Genomic DNA, 17,339 nt, shown 5'->3' on the forward strand with positions numbered 1-17,339 from the left:
CAATACTTCATGGTCCACTTGTGTCAGATTTGTGGCATTTATGTTGTATATGTCTTTTTTTGTTTTTCAACTTGTCTTTATGTCATAAAATTAAAACCAGTTAATATCTTTCAAGTTCCTGTATTGCCCAAGAAAACTATTCTTGAAGAGAAACCTGTCCCTCTGCCTAAAAAGCCAGAAGCTCCACCTCCCAAAGGTATAGGTCAACACACCTTTTCCTTCTTGTTTTTATTCAAATTTCTTCTGTTCCATATTCTGTTGTTCTCAAATCACTAGTTTAGATGAATTTGTCTGTTTCTTCTACCCAAGTGTAATCCATTGTAATAGCACTAAAATTGTATCAGTAAATGGAATGAAAATAAGGAAAACTCTTGACTCAGCAAGATTTACAGAAAAAATATTTTTACTTCCTGATTGTCTGTAAACAGCCTCAGAAATTCTATCACTACTCAAGCAAGAAGTGTATACACTTCCTCTTTCACATTGCTCATGTTAAACTTAGAGGTCAGTGGATTAAACTTTGAATGGAAATATCTTAAGACACAGAAACCAGCTGTTGCAATTCATTCAGATATTTTAACAGTCTGTCTGAACTAGCAGTTTGTGTGGCATGTCACATGGCACAACAAAAGTTCCCCATCAAAGCACACTTCAGATTCTTATTTGCTAAAGGGAAATACCTATGGAGATTTTTCATAATGTGTAACAGTTGTCTGAGTATCCTTATACATCTACTTGTTTTGTCTTATTTCAGCATATTTTATGTTTTATTCTTGAAATTTTAAAAGTATACTAATATCTTTAAAGGGTCCAAAGGTACCTAAGAAGTTTATCTCAGCAAAATTTGCTGTGCCACCACCAAAATCTGCTATGTCAATGATGGTAGCTCTCTGAGGAGGACATTTCCGTTTCTCTCATGTTGTAGGTTTTACAGTAGAAGAAAAGATTACCTTTTATTTCTCATTGAAAAAAGAAATCCTAGTTGTATGTAATGGTATACAACTTTTCTACATGCCATATCTCTTTTCATTTTTGATCTTACATTTCTTTCTGATACTCTTCTTGTGAGACTTTCTTCTTAACAATTTACAAATTTTAAAATGCTTTAAATATAACAAAAATGAATGTTGTTTTCTTTAAAGTGCCAGAGGTGCCCAAGGAAATTCCAGAGGTACCCACTGCTGTGCCTAGAAAACCAGAACCACCACCAGCCAAAGGTATGTTGCACTACAAATAACCAAAATTAAGGAGATAAAAAAAATCATCTGCCTTAATTGTGCAGACTCAGGTTTTTGGGTTGTTTTTGTTTGGGTTTTGGGTTGTTTTGTTGGGTTTTTTTTTGCTTCTGTATAGCTTTTATTTTCTGTGTCTATAGTTCTATATATGTTACTGCTTTGAAAAGTCTGTTTGAATCACAGCTGTAATCAGTGTGTGAGAAACACTGGTGGGGATGAGCAGAGTTGAGTCTGATACTTGAGAACCACAACAGAAATCTTAAAGTGAAAGCAAGGTTCATATGATCTGGAGTGCTCCCAACTGACACTGAAAAAATTTAATAATTTCAAAGTATAGAATAAGTGATACAGTTGTCTAACATGGGAGAAAACCCTTTGTGCATAGATGAAATATGTATATCAAGAAGTCAGTGTGCATAGAAGAATGTGCAAAGGAATAGAAAATGAACAAGGGCAAACAGAGTTTGTCAAATGGAGATTCAGGAGGTGGTTGAATAAAACAGAAAAATAACATAATGTAGAAGAAGAAACTCCAAAAGAGTCTGAAATATTTTCTCAGACCTTACAAGGACATGAAAGAACCTCAAGTCACTAAATACATCATAAATGTCTCCATTAAGAGCCTCCTGGCATTACAGTTTCTGCTGTATTTCATTTTTGGGAGAAGCCTCTTTACCCCTCTCAAAAGACTCATAATCAACATTGAGAACAAAAAAGCCTAATTACCCTTATAAAACAATTTCCCAATTGGCAAAAGGTATTACATTGAATTGCTGTTAACTTGTGTCATTTTGTGTGTTTCTTCTTCCAATTCAGTACTATTTAAGTTTCTTTAAATTCTTAATATTAACATAATTATTGTATTTAAAGTGCCAGAAGTACCCAAGAAAGTCCCAGATGAGAAGATAGCAGTTGCAGAGCCTAAAAAGCCAGCAGTTCCACCAGCTAAAGGTACTTGTAATCATGATAACAGAATCCAAACCTACACTCTTTGTTTTAACACTGTAGAAGACAGTGCCCAAGAGACCAGTTAGAATTTTTTTCTGTTGTCAAAGTTGTTTTTGAGTGAACAAATGTATTGTGCCGGAAAAAAAAAATAGGTCTTAGTTATTAGAATTCTCACTAACACTGTTCTGCTTTAATGTTGCTTATTAAATTCTAACAGTAAAAGTTATTAATATTTTTCAAGTTCCTAAGGTAACAAAGAAAGTGGTCCCAGAAGAGGTTTCAGTTAAGATAACAAAGATACCAGCACTTCCACCGACTAAAGGTGACTGCTGTACACAGTCAGTGACAGAAAACTCTTTTATTTTCTAGGATACCATTTTAACATACTGGCAATTTACTTTTAGTGTAAATGTTCTATAAAATATTTTTGTTGTTTAAATTGTAGTTTCTGCATCTGTACTGCACTGAGACATCAGAGAGAATGCTCTGTAGACAAAAAACAATGAAGTCCGCTAATGCTTTTGATCTCCCTGAGTTTTATATTTCTTAGTGTCTTAACGCTGGAGATATATATTTGAATTTCATACAAAGAAAATTAATTACTTTCTTTAAAGTGCCTGAGGTGCCCAAGAAAGTGGTTTCAGAAGAAAAAGTGCACACTGAAGTTCCTAAAAAACCTGAACTGCCACCACCTAAAGGTACATGTTCAATACTGATAAAATAGCACAGAAATTTTCATCTATTTCTCTAAAAAAATCTTTTTAAAGTTTGTGTTATCCTCATTTGTAATATTATGATATTTATTAATGTTGTAGTTTGTGTTGTCATCTTCACTTGTGAATAACTCCCAGTAAACAACAATGGCTATTAATAGTATACATCAAGCAATATGAAAATACCCACAGATTGTTTATAAGGGCTGGGGTTTTTTTCTGATATTGTTTGATGATTTTCACCTTGGAGATATTGTCATCTTTTTCATTCCTATTCTATAAATTCCTGAAAGTAAAATAAATAAATGTCTTTAAAGAACCAGAGGTGCCGAAGAAAGTTGTTGCAGAAAAGAAAATACCTGTGCCTAAAGTACCAGAACCAAAGGTTGTGCCAAAAGAACCAGAACCAGTGGCTGCCCCTGAAGAACCAGAACCTCCACTAGAGAAAGGTAAATCTCAACATTAATAAAATAACAAAAGCAATATTTCTCTTCTTTCAACACTGTGATTTTCCAGGCCTTATTTTCTTGAGATTCTAAACTATACCTGTCCTATGTATCTGCATATGTGTGTGAAACAGACATACGTGGGTCATTTTCTAGTCTTGGATGTCTGAACTGCCTGAATCTTATACTTTAATTCTTATTATTGTTTTGGATTATTAATATTTTACCCCAAACCCCACAACTAATATCTTGAAAGTGATAATATCAGAAGAAATGGAAGTATTCATTCTAGTAACTAAGAACAGAAGATATCAATATAATTGAAATCCCAGAAGCTCCACCAAAAAAACCCCACCCAAAACCACAAAAAAAAAAAAGACAAAAACTAACTGCAACCAGATAACTAGATGCCATCACTGAGTCTTCAGATTATTATCTACAATGTTATTAATATCTTTTGTCCTGTCCACTCTGTTTATGATTGTCACAGATTTTACTTATTGCTTAAGCGGCACTATCAGTGCATGCATCCATTTTTATATGGGGGCATGAACCTTGGAGGTGGGAGGGTGTGTATATTCATCATTAAAAAGGCCAACATAAATGACTAACACCTGTTATTTTTTAAATGCTTTTATTAAAGTTGTGGGTTTATGTTTCATAATTCACTTATATTTGGTATGATTGTCAGTGCAGTTGTTAAAATTAGTACTAATATCTTTCATGTATGTAAAGCAGCTGAGACAACTTTCCAAGAAAAGAAAGTACTTCTTCCAGTTCCCCAAAAAACAAAACTCACTGCAGTACCGCAAAAAACAAAGCCTCAAAAGGTGGAGCCTCAAGAACAAGAAGCTGATAGAAAAGCCCCAAAACAAAAGCGTGTTGTGGCACCCCAAAAACTAGAGCGTGCTTTGGCATCTGAGGATTCCAAGAATCTTTTGTCACCTCAGAAACCAGAATCTGTTGTGGCACCTGAGAAAACAGAATACATTTGGTTACCTCAGGAACCCAAGCTTGATGTGGCACCCCAAAAGTTAAAGCATGGGGTGATGCTCTCAAAACAAAAGCCTGCTCAGGAACCTCCACAACAAGAGCACACTGCAGTGCCTGAGAAACCAGAATTTGTTGTGGTGTCTGAGGAACCTGAGATCGATGTGCCACCCCAAAAGCTAAAGTATGGGGTGATGGTGTCAAAACAAAAGCCTCCTGGGGAACCTCCACAACCAGAGCACACTGCAATGCCTGAGAAACCAGAATTTGTTGTGGTGCCTGAGGAATCCAAGCTTGATATGCAACCTCAAAGGCTAAAGCGTGGGGTGATGGTCACAAAACAAAAGCCTGCTCAGGAACCTCCACAACCAGAGCACACTGCAATGCCTGAGAAGCTAGAATTTGTTGTGGTGCCTGAGGAACCTGAGCTTGATGTGCCACCCCAAAGGCTAAAGCATGGGGTGATGGTCCCAAAACAAAAGCCTGCTCAGGAACCTCCACAACCAGAGCACACTGCAGTGCCTGAGAAGCTAGAATTTGTTGTGGTGCCTGAGGAACCTGAGCTTGATGTGCCACCCCATAGGCTAAAACATGGGGTAATGCTCCCAAAACAAAAGGATGCTCAGGAACCTCCACAACCAGAACACTTTGTAGTGCCTGAGAAGCCAGAATTTGTTATGGTGTCTGAGGAACATGAGCTTGATATGCCACCCCAAAGGCAAAAGCATGGGGTGATGCTTCCAAAACAAAAGCCTGCTGGAGAACCTCCACAACCAGAACACCTTGTAGTACCTGAGAAGCCAGAATTTGTTGTGATGCCTGAGAAACCCAAGCTTGATATGCCACCCCAAAGGATAAAGCGTGGGGTGACATCCTCAAAAGAAAAGCCTGCTGTGGAACCCCCAAAGCCATTCATGACTCCTGAGGAACCTGAGCTCACTGTGACACTTGAGTCAGAGACAGTTGCATCAATCCAAAAATCAGAACATGTTGTGGCTCCCCTCAAAACAGAAACTTTTGGGTCACCCCAAAGAAGAGAGCTTGTTGTAACACATGAAGAAACAGAGTTTGTTGCAGATTTCCAAAAGTCAGTGACTACTGCAGTGTCCAGAAAATCAAAGCCTGTTCTGGTACCCAGCAAGCCAGAAACTGTTGTGGTGCCTGGGGCACCAGGACAACTTTTGGAACCACAAAAACTAGAATCTTCTACAGGAATTCAAAAACTGAAGCGTGAAAGGGCATATAAAGAACCAGAACCTGTTTTGGCACCTGCGGAATCACCACCAGCCAAGCTGGTTGAAAAGCATGAGAAAGTTGCTAAAAAACGAGGAACTCCATTGTCTAAAGGTACCTCTTATGAATAGGATCTCTTTTGCTTCTCTTGATTATACTGTGTTTCACTGATTGTTTTAAAGCTTAATACAAATAACTAAAAGGTACTAATATCTTTAAAGAGCCTGCAATTGCTGAAAAAGGTGTCCCCGAAGAGAAAATTCTTGTAGCTGTTCCTGAAAAATCAGAACCTCCATCAATCAAAGGTACATGTTATCTTGAATACATGATAAACACACTTAATCTTCTTCTCTTAAGTATTGTCCTAACCTTGTTTGTTCTGTCTTTTCAGATGTGAGTTTTTAAATTATACTTGCTAAACAAATCACAATGACAATGTGTCTGTGCCAGATCATTCCTCTGTGTTTCAGTCTCTTTATTAATATTATATTGTATTGTAATTGTTAAATGAAATGCACTAATAACTTTGAAATGCCTGAGAGGCATCTGTTAGAGGGTAGGAGGGTTCTGCAGAGGGACCTTGACAGGCTTGACAGATGGGCAGAGTCCAATGGCATGAGAGGTTCTAGACATTGGCCACAACAACCCCATGCAGTGCTACAGGCTGGGGTCAGAGTGGCTGGAGAGCGGCCAGGTAGAAAGAGACCTGGGGGTACTGGTTGACAGTAAGCTGAACATGAGCCAGCAGTGTGCCCAGGTGGCCAAGAGGGCCAATGGCATCTTGTCCTGTATCAGGAATAGTGTGACCAAGAGGAGCAGGGAAGTCATTCTGTCCTGTCCTCAGCACTATAGCAGTGATCAAGTAAATATGATGCTAACAAGAGACTGTGTGCATACACAGTTATTCTCATTATTAATGTAGATGGTTTAGTAGGACTTGACAGCATTACGTTTACAATTGAACTCCATGATCTGAAAGGTCCTTTACAACCGAAATGATTCTGTAGGAAAAAACAGAAATCAAAGGTTGCAGCAGAAAGTAGCAGTTTCTGTACATAGAGCAAAATAATTGCAAATATCTCAGTATACCTACATTGCCATGGGTTTAATCATGGAGCAGAATCTTTCTGTTGATCTGTTAATTATAATTTCTCAGTATTTTGGTCATTTGCAAAGTTGTTATGCTGTATAAATAGTACCAAAGAGATGTAAAGTTCCTGTGAACATGTAATTCACTGAGCCTTGTAAGAGCTGTTTTTTAATCTCAGATTTATCAGGATGATAGATTTTATAATTAAAATATTTAAGAATGGCTTAACATAGTCTAAAGATGTACATATCATAGATTGATGCAGTGCTGCATAATTTAATTTCCTCTAGAAAGCCCCCGGCACTGGCTAGAGAAGTAAACATACTGCCGCCAGAATCCCTCCATCTTAAATACAATTATATCCCTTAAGTGAAGTACCACGTCATAGTGATTATATTTAAAGTTTTAAATAATGTAGATGAATATACTAGGAAACAGCATCTAGCTGGAAGCCACGGCTGTGACGGGAATGTTGGAGTGTGGGGGGAAGGGAACATAATAAGATAAATAAAGAAAGGAGAAGTCAACTTGAAGAATAAAAATAGTGACAATATCCAGCTTACAAGTATGACAGTGACTGACAAAACCAGCACAGAACACATAGATATGGAGAGAAGTATAGATGATATACTCTGGTAGGCTTCCATAAATGTCTAAGATTAGCTGTTACAATAAGGGCATACATTTTAGACATTTCTACCTTGACTCAGAAAAAGGCACTAAACACAATTCACAATTGACACTCTGGCCATTCCACATGTTTGGAACAAAACATAAATGATGACTGCATGTGCCCACAGCACTTTCTCCAAGAAGGCTGTTTGCACATAGTATTGTCATGTTGTTTCACGTTTATCTGCAATGCCCACAAAACTAAAACACACTAATATCTTTGAAGTGCCCAAGGTGCCCAAGAAAGCTGTTCCAGAAGAGCCCAAACCTGTAACTGTGCCAAAAAAGCCAGAACCTGCACCAGTTCGAGGTACCTTTTGCCCTGTGCTTCCGCCTGAATGAGACCCTTTCTTGTTGTCTTGCATATTACTTCTTATGTCTCTTACCCTGTCCATTTGCGATTATGCGAAATTTCCATGTTCTCTGCTCTGTACACAGCAGGGAAACTGAGGGTCCCTACCCATCTCCTTCATAAATGTTCAGAATAGAAAATTTTATTTATTGTAACTGCTAAGATACATAGGAAAAAGCTTTCTAATTTGTATCTTTCATGCAAACTTCTGCCTTTATCATTTACCAGGAATTTCAAGTAATGTTTTTTTTTACCAAAAATATTTTTCTTTAACCAATGCCAGCTGGCAACCCTGTGCAATTGTGTGGTACTAACAACCAGTCTTAGTCATGACTCAGCAGTATTAAAAAAGAAACTTGGGCATACATCATCAGGACCTAAATCGCAAATAACAGATACTTCAAACTCATTAGTAAATACAGCGCTTATTCAAGCACGTGGTATATTAGAATGCTCTGCCTTTTGTTGTAAAATTTCCCATGAGACAAACATCTGGATGTAGTAATATATTGCCGTAACTTTTTTTTCTGATCATAAGCTCATGAGGACCCAAGAAAATGGGTTCTACAGGTCTACAGCTGAATTAGACATTTGGAACAAGACCACCAGTTCTTCATCATTTGTGTAGAAAAATACTGCCTCATGGGAAAGAGAGCAAGGAAATTTGCCCACTATGCAAGTAACACCACTATGCTTGCCAAAAGCAACTTCTAAATACAGGATTATGGAATCCCTGAAAACTAAGTCAAAGCTCCCACATAATTATACTGCAAATGAATTAGGAGAAAACAACAACAACCAAAAAAAAAATAAACAAGGAAAAAAAACACACCACAAAACACAAAACCCAAGAAAAAAACACCACACAACCTGAAAACCTAAAACCAAACTGAACACAAAACCCCAGAACAGAAATAGAAGCGATAAATATCATTGATGGTGAGGTTCCTGTTAGCTATCCTGTCACTGAATGCAAAGCATCAGCAACTTCCTGAGGAATGGTGACAGATGTGATATGGGATGAGGTTGCTCCCAGGAAAGAGTCAGAGCCCCACTGACCTGAGAACAGCAGTCTTTCCTCCCAGGGTGGGAAGGCTTCTGAGTACAGAGTGGGAGTATTCTAATTTGCACCTCACTCTTGAGCAGTACCTAAACATAGCCAAAAGTTTTCTCTCTGAACCTGCTTGGCTTCACCATTCTGTGCTTGTGCTTGTACCTCTGTGTGTGGTTTTGTGAGTGAGAGAAACATGGCTCAATACTGTGCCTGTGTTTCATAAGCACATGTCTAGTTTGTGTTTCATTGTTCATCATCTTGCTTAATGTATCAAACTGACTGTTACTAATATCTTTGAAGCACCTGAGATACCCAGGAAGGCTGCTCAGGAAGAAAAAGTACCTGTAGCCCCTGCCAAAGCACCAGACATTCCAGCACCCAGAGGTACCTGTCTTTATGGATAACTTAAGATACTTCACCTTCCTTTCTGAAGCACAGTCCTACCCTCTCTTAGCCTGTCTCTGTTTCCAAGCTGAGAATCAAAATGTTGTGCATGCTGGGTAAATGGTGCTGCAGATGTGTGAGGTTTTGAGATGGCTGTTGTGGTGTTCTGTGTCTCTCTTGCTCTGGTTTTTGTTCCTACTTGGCACATACTTTCACCAAAGTAAAATGAAACACTAATATCTTTGAAGTGCCTGAGATACCTGAGGCAGAGGTGCCAGAAGAGGACGAGGAGGAGGAAGTACTGGAAGAGGTGCCTCTAGCTGCTGAGCCTGAAGAGCCAGAAGCTGCTGCAGCTGAAGGTATAGGGTGGTGTTCTGAAAGATCTAGGTGTGCCCTTGGGTTTTCTGCAGTACTGAGTATTCTTTGACCCTCTGTGTTCCATGGGGAGGGATGACAGCAGCATCTGGTCGTGTTGTGCCTGCGTGTCTGCAGGAGGGGGTGGTGCTTGTCACCAAGAGTCTCCAAGAAGTCCATACTACAGCTCATTCTTGTGTATAGTTCACCTGAAGGAAGAATGGGTGTCTGACAAGGACTCCCTGGTAGTCTATCCATTATTTACTTTTCTGCTTTGCCTCTTGCCTCTTGGCTTTTTGCTGACCTTTACCTTAGTCAAGTAAAAAGTACTAATATCTTTAAAGTGCCTGAGGTAGCTGAGGAGGAAGTACAAGAGGAGGTGCCAGTGATAATTCCTGCAAAGACTATTGCTGTGCCAAAGAAACGAGAAGCTCCACAAGCAAAAGGTATATCTTTTGGGCAAATATTCTTTTTATTATAGAACATTGATTAATTTTTTTGTTTGTTATCCCTTTCAGGTAACATGTGTTAGAGATCCTCTACCCCTATCCTATGCTGTGCCTATTTTTGCATGTGTGACTAACAAACCAATCACTAGAGGAATGTTACAGTGATAGAAATACCTACATTCTTTGATTTTATTCTAAGAGTCATGATCTGTTCTATTATTTAAATTTTGAAATTAAGAGGAAATAATATCTTTATAGTGCTCAAGGTGCCCAAGAAAGCTGTCCCAAAAGAAAGCACACCTGTGGCTGTACCCAAAAAACCAGAACCAACACCAACCAAAGGTACATGTCATCACTATTAGTATCATCATTCGACAATAACATTATGCTCTTCTGGACATCAGCTAAAGTAATTTTTCTAGGGATTCCCTATTGGAGATAACTATGTGAGAAATAGGCAGTGGAATTTGGAGTATCAAAAAGTGGCAGAAAAATTACGTTCACATCTTTGAAAAATATCTTCCACTTTCCGATCATTTTTATAGTTTAGGGATTAATATTTATTGAATATTTAGGCTAAACAGAAAAACATGCTGTTGTGAAGAAGAGACTGCAAATGTCTTCAGTTTAAAGACATAATGTTACATTCCTGGGTTTTCTAGTAGAATGTGTTGCTGCATGACTGCAGCAGTATCAGTTCTCTACCTCTTGAGAATAAGTTAATGTCAGTATACATGAGATAGAGTTGCCATGAGAAGACTAGATATATCTACTGACGATCTTATTAGAACATGAAAAGGTCATTAATATCATTCAAAAATGAGGAGAAGAAATGTTTATTTCTATAGAAAATACAATCTGAAAAAAAAAAAGAACTGTGAAAAGCTGAAAATTAAGAGAAAATATAAAGAATGGGAAAAACTAATAGAAAAAGTGGGAACAATAAAGCAAATATTAATTTTCTGAAAAAAAAAAAAATCTGCTACAATGAAAAACTATTCTCCACTGACATAAGTCTTATACTCCATTACAGTAGGATTTGATAAATGTCTAAGATTAACTGTTATAATAAGGGCATACATTTTAGACATTTCTACCTTGACTCAGAAAAAGGCACTAAACAAAATTCTCATTTCCTGTGTGACATATTTGACACTCTGGCCATTCCACATGTTTGGAACAAAACATAAATGATGACTGCATGTGCCCACAGCACTTTCTCCAAGAAGGTTGTTTGCACATAGTATTGATTGTCTTGTTGTTTCACGTTTATCTGCAATGCCCACAAAACTAAAACACACTAATATCTTTGAAGTGCCCAAGAAAGCTGTTCCAGAAGAGCCCAAACCTGTAACTGTGCCAAAAAAGCCAGAACCTGCACCAGTTCGAGGTACCTTTTGCCCTGTGCTTCTGCCTGAATGAGACCCTTTCTTGTTGTCTTGCATATTACTTCATATGTCTCTTATCCTGTCCATTTGTGATTATGTGAAATTTCCACGTTCTGTGCTGTGTATCAAACATAAATTTCATTCTCTAGTTATTCATATAAACAACTCAAAAGGCATTTTGAATATTTTGTTTTCACATTCTGAATCAGCAGATACTAAAGCACTGTACTTTAAAATTTCATCATAAATTTTCCAGATTGCTGCCCTATATTTTTTAGACAGTGAATGTCTCCATGACATTTTTTGCAGTCTCAGTGCATATGATAACTGTGAATTTCTCAAATCTCTCAGAAATGAGCATATCAGGGTGGGAAGAAGAACTGAAAGAATATCAATATTTAAAGAAAGTGCTGATAATTTTAGAGTTTATAATAATGAAGGAATGGTTGTAAAATTTGGTTACCCATACAGTATGTGGCTGCTGGGACAGTGAAATGAGAACTGAGACAAGAGAGCTACTTACGATACGAAAATAACAAAAAAAAGAAAAGCATGTACAAAGATGGGAAATTTAGAACAACAGAAACTAGGATAAAGCATCACACCACAGCCCACACTGCTGAATGCAAAGCGTCAGCAACTTCCTGAGGAATGGTGACAGATGTGATATGGGATGAGGTTGCTCCCAGGAAAGAGTCAGAGCCCCACGGGCCTGAGAACAGCAGTCTTTCCTCCCAGGGTGGGAAGGCTTCTGAGTACAAAGTGGGAGTATTCTAATTTGCACCTCACTCTTGAGCAGTACCTAAACATAGCCAAAAGTTTTCTCTCTGAACCTGCTTGGCTTCACCATTTTGTGCTTGTGCTTGTACCTCTGTGTGTGGTTTTGTGAGTGAGAGAAACATGGCTCGATACTGTGCCTGTGTTTCATAAGCACACATCTAGTTTGTGTTTCATTGTTCATCATCTTGCTTAATGTATCAAACTGACTGTTACTAATATCTTTGAAGCACCTGAGATACCCAGGAAGGCTGCTCATGAAGAAAAAGTACCTGTAGCCCCTGCCAAAGCACCAGACATTCCAGCACCCAGAGGTACCTGTCTTTATGGATAACTTAAGATACTTCACCTTCCTTTCTGAAGCACAGTCCTATCCTCTCTTAGCCTGTCTCTGTTTCCAAGCTGAGAATCAAAATGTTGTGCATGCTGGGTAAATGGTGCTGCAGATGTGTGAGGTTTTGAGATGGCTGTTGTGGTGTTCTGTGTCTCTCTCTTGCTCTGGTTTTTGTTCCTACTTGGCACGTACTTTCACCAATGTAATATGAAACACTAATATCTTTGAAGTGCCTGAGATACCTGAGGCAGAGGTGCCAGAAGAGGACGAGGAGGAGGAAGTACTGGAAGAGGTGCCTCTAGCTGCTGAGCCTGAAGAGCCAGAAGCTGCTGCAGCTGAAGGTATAGGGTGGTGTTCTGAAAGATCTAGGTGTGCCCTTGGGTTTTCTGCAGTACTGAGTATTCTTTGACCCTCTGTGTTCCATGGGGAGGGATGACAGCAGCATCTGGTCGTGTTGTGTCTGCTTGTGTCTGGCCTTCAGCCTGGTCAATTAAAAATAAATTAATATCTTTGAAGTGTTTGAGGTGCCTGAGGAGGAAGAACCAGGAGAGGAAGTGCCAGAGATCATTCCCCCAAAGCCTGTGCCAGTGCCTAAGAAGACTGTTGCTGTGCCCAAGAAACCTGTTGCTGTAACAAAGAAACCTGTGACTGTGCCCAAGAAACCAGAGCCTGAGCCAAAAATACCAGAGCCTTTGCCTGTCCTTAAAAAACCTAAAATTCCTTCAGTTAAAGGTATATATGGAGGTGAATGAGCCTCTCCTTTTCTCTCTTCTCCCAATGCTTTTTCCCTTCTTTCACTGATGTATGCAGTGCCTAAGTATCTTAATGAATAATCTGTTGCTTAAAATCTTATTCTTTGTTTTTAATTTCTTATTCTCTTTAGTCATCACACTTTTCACTGTTGTATGTATATGTATCCATATATTCACAAAATTAAAATTTACTAATATCTTTAAAGCGCCTGAAGTACCTGTGAAAACTGTTCCAGAAGAGAAAGTGCCTCTTACAACACCTAAAAAGACAGAAATTAAAATACCAGAGACTTCTCCAACCAAAGGTATCTTGCTAACATGCATCTCCTAGGAAGAATTTTTTTCTTTTTTTTCTCTTATGTATAAATGTGTCAGTTGTTTGTAGTCTACCTTGGGAAATACTGTTTGGTGTACAGTCTTTCAAGGTTATTCCCCCTATTAGTTGCTGTGATTTTTATTTTTTTTTAATTTTTTTTTTGTCTCTGTGTGTGAGGTGGTTTTGTCTTTATTTATGTTTTATATGTGTATTTAGACAGGAAAATAAACAGTACTAATATTTTTTTAAGTGCCTGAGGTGCCCAGGAAACCAGTCCCAGAGGAGAAAGTACCTGATGATGTTCCTAAAATACCCGAACCACTACCAAGTGAAGGTATATACCATCATAGCTATTACTGTGAGGACAATACTTTGTCCTGTTCTTCCAAACATGAGCTTTAAAATCTATATTGTCCTTTTTTTCCCATTGCAATGTTCTTAATTTTTTCACTTGTTATAGATGATACAAATCTATATTTCTTGTATCTATTATTATATTTTCATAGCTGGAAGTAAAACATCACTTCCAAAACAAAATGTCTTTCAAGTAACATTCTCCTACAGAGGATATTCCTCATAAAGTTTCCTAGCAAAGATCTCTTTTAATATCATAATAATTTCCCACTGAATTTGAGTCTCTTAAAACCTAGTATTTATACTGATGTTATAATATTAATTGATAGCATTTAAGATTTTATTCTTTTCAGTTCCAATAACTTATCCACAAATTAGTGCTTATTTTATATTGTATGCATAAAGAATACACACAACTGTGATTCATTCATTTATGTATACATAAAAAAATTCACACAACTGTCATTCATTCTTACATAAGAAGAAAGTGGTTTTTAAAAGCATGCCTTAACTGCAAAGTTAACAGATACTGTTTACTTATCCTAACATGTTTTTGTCTCTGTCTATTGGAGTAATGTTCATTCTAGTCATATCTTCATAACTGTTTGTCTGAAATGATCTTATCATTGGAAACTCACACAAGTTTTCAATATTCTTTAAAGAATATGAAATCATAGAGGAGACCGAGCTTAAAGAAATGGAAGAAATTACAGTTACAGAAGTAAAAGAAGTTTTACCAGCTAAAGGTATACAAAACACTTATCTAGTGGCTGCTGGGCTCTTTTCTTTCATTATTGTGCTTCTTTTTTTTTTTCTTCCTCTCTTGTTCTTCACGCACCTGCCTGAATGTTGTAGGTCTCTGTGTACTTCTTCCACTGTTATTGTGGTTTAAAAATGAATCCTGATTTTTTAAGTGCAACATACTGATTATTTTGAATGCTTTCACTTTGTTTCTTGTCAAGGAAAGTCTTCCCATTGTTTGGTTTCCCACTTTTTTTTCTTATGTTATTAACATGCTTTTTAAAGTCAGATTGGGTATTTCTTATTGTGTACATGCTGCAAAGCAACAGCCAAAGGTTCTTTCATACTTGTTTAATTCAATTAGATTCTTTCACTGACTTCACTGGAAATGGAAAATTACCATCTTTACATTTGTACATTACGCTTCACGTAGCTACTGTGGCAGTAACTTTATATTAAATCTACCTAATGTTATTTAAAGCACCAGAACCTGAAAAGAAGAGCCCTGAAAAGCGAAAACCACTGCCTGCTGCACCAAAAGAAGATATTAAGTTGGCAAAAGAACTACTTAAAGGTATAATCATCTGAAGCCACAATTAACATCAGGAACTCAAACATATAATCCTCTTGAATTATACTGATGAATCTTGAAAAGCATGCTTTTAAACATATTATTTTGGTTTGTTTGTTGTTTGGTGGTTTGTTTTTTTAATTTACTATAATTTTAACGATACAACTTAATAATGCTCAGTGCCTTGTGGTTTTTTTTTACCAGCATCATACCATATCACTTTATATGGGTTCTTTTCAATATTTTTAGAAAAAAAAAAAAATTACTAGAAAAAATCTTAACCAAGTTAACCCAAACTTCTATCCTTAACCTAATTCTTCTCTCTTAACATGTTCTTACATATGAAAAGAATCCCCAGCAATAGTTTGCTGGTGTTACTATATGAACACAAGTTTCACAGTAACTCTACTTCCTACAGATCATCTGACTTCTTCTAAACAGTTAACCAGCCACAATCTTAGCATTGCAGCTCATGTCTTTTTATTGTGCTGATAGTATTAATCAATTGTTTGGATTTTTTTTGAAAGTTCTTTTCTTTTTTGAATCTAATGGCATGTTGTAAAATTAAAATAATTTTCCTTAAAGCTCCTGAAGCAAGGAAGAAAGTTGTGACTGCAAAACCTGCTGAGCCTCCAAAACTGGAACCTCCACCTGCTAAAGGTACCCAATACAAAATCTTACTCAAATTAAGCTTCTCATGAACTCAAAGTTGCAGTTCTTGGTACCTCCTTCTTCTTTAATTTACTCATAAATATATTTTTTTAAAAAGATGCCTATGTTAGATTGTTCTCAATAGTGGACTTCAGTCTTGGATGTATATGTTCATGTTATATTTATCGTCACTTTAATCTCCCATCATGAGATGCAAGAGATATAATCACAGAAGAGAGAGTTGTTATGAGTTTTGTCACTTGTGCAGAAACTCACTTTGCTTCTCTGCTTAGGGAGACATAAAAAATAGTACACTGTTTAGATATGTATGGCATTGCTCGAACAGATTATTATTTGCCTGAAATGTAACTTGGTTTTGTGGGAGGTAATTTTCCAGATGTAAAGATGAATAATTAATTGACCAAGCCACTTTACAAGTACTCCCTTGTATTTTTCATATTTACTGGAGTATAAGACAAGTTAAGCAGCGAACACCTCTTCTTAGTGCTTAGAAGTTTCTTAAGTTTAGCAATTAAGATTACTGGATTCTTATGAACGCCACAGATAGACAGTTGATTTGAATAGATATGTAACATAAGCCTGTAAAGAAAGAGAAAAAGACAATTAAAAAGTTGTGATAGCTCTCTTTGAATACATAACATTTATAGTTTCATCAATCATACTTTTCTTCTGTTGTTTCATATGAAAATTTTCTTGGGTGCATAAGTCTAGAAGACAACAATACACAAATAATATAAGTAGTAAAACTCTTGACTTAAATCTTAGCAATTTTACATTTGTTTTTAATATTGAGTAGCGGAGTAGCATTTCATTTGTGCATTTGGAATGGATAGCTTTTGGCTAGATCTTACTGTTCTTATGAACCCCTAATGAAGTCTGGAATAATATTCTTTTAAGTGCCTGGACTTGTAAAGAAACCTCGCAGAGTAATTCCTGAAGTTACTCCTCCACCAAAAGAAGAAGTTGTTTTGAAAAAAGGTATAGTACCTTGGCTCGATTTTTAAACAGCCCAGCATATTAGCAGTGTCCAGTATATACCCATAAGTAACATTGTTTTATGTGTGTCATATGGAAAAAATACACTAACAAAGTACTACTTGATGTCTGTTTCGTGGGGAAAGTGTTTATAGTTGCAGGGGTGAAATAGGATAGCCTGAAAAATCTGTCATATCCAAAGGATCTGTGATGAAAACAGAGCAGAACACGAATAATCTAGTTCTCTGTAACTCTCTCCAGTTTCCCTAATTTCTGTGAAGTATGTACTAGAGCTGACAGTTTTCCATTACTTTCAGCTTCCGTACCTCTATTTTCCACTGACAGCATCAGTGTTGTTAAAGTTGTGTACATAGCATCTATATTCTCATTCATGGTTTTCTGAGAAGCAATGCACAGATTTCAGACCCCCATGGTACTACAGTGGTATAATGTCCAATAGGACATCATTCCCCTTGCCTGCAAAGTCTGAAGCCTTCTGAATCATGCTCAATTATTGCTTAGAAAAAAGGAAGCACTAA

The 17,339-nt window shown here is 37.2% G+C and overlaps 1 protein-coding gene across 28 annotated transcripts in view; it reads left to right on the top strand.

The window, feature by feature from the left end:
• The window catches only part of TTN (titin), a 250,969-nt gene that overhangs the window by 124,906 nt on the left and 108,724 nt on the right, over positions 1–17,339 (top strand). For 20 of the 28 annotated variants that reach the window (XM_068138463.1, XM_068138479.1, XM_068138485.1 and 17 more), the window contains 22 exons: positions 116–196; positions 1,143–1,217; positions 2,106–2,186; positions 2,798–2,881; positions 3,214–3,345; positions 4,078–5,679; positions 5,787–5,870; positions 7,554–7,637; positions 9,034–9,117; positions 9,366–9,476; positions 9,816–9,917; positions 10,179–10,262; positions 11,236–11,310; positions 12,316–12,399; positions 12,650–12,760; positions 12,936–13,151; positions 13,378–13,476; positions 13,738–13,821; positions 14,504–14,587; positions 15,064–15,156; positions 15,739–15,813; positions 16,723–16,803. In XM_068138463.1, coding sequence (XP_067994564.1) covers positions 116–196; positions 1,143–1,217; positions 2,106–2,186; positions 2,798–2,881; positions 3,214–3,345; positions 4,078–5,679; positions 5,787–5,870; positions 7,554–7,637; positions 9,034–9,117; positions 9,366–9,476; positions 9,816–9,917; positions 10,179–10,262; positions 11,236–11,310; positions 12,316–12,399; positions 12,650–12,760; positions 12,936–13,151; positions 13,378–13,476; positions 13,738–13,821; positions 14,504–14,587; positions 15,064–15,156; positions 15,739–15,813; positions 16,723–16,803 — 3,606 coding nt within the window. The remainder of the gene's footprint in view (positions 1–115; positions 197–1,142; positions 1,218–2,105; positions 2,187–2,797; positions 2,882–3,213; positions 3,346–4,077; positions 5,680–5,786; positions 5,871–7,553; positions 7,638–9,033; positions 9,118–9,365; positions 9,477–9,815; positions 9,918–10,178; positions 10,263–11,235; positions 11,311–12,315; positions 12,400–12,649; positions 12,761–12,935; positions 13,152–13,377; positions 13,477–13,737; positions 13,822–14,503; positions 14,588–15,063; positions 15,157–15,738; positions 15,814–16,722; positions 16,804–17,339) is intronic. The other 8 variants (XM_068138464.1, XM_068138482.1, XM_068138484.1 and 5 more) reach the window with 8 other exon arrangements.

Source organism: Melanerpes formicivorus, unplaced genomic scaffold, assembly GCF_026170545.1.
Source record: "Melanerpes formicivorus ecotype bairdi unplaced genomic scaffold, bMelFor1.0.p_v2 SCAF_5, whole genome shotgun sequence".
Taxonomy (NCBI): domain Eukaryota; kingdom Metazoa; phylum Chordata; class Aves; order Piciformes; family Picidae; genus Melanerpes; species Melanerpes formicivorus.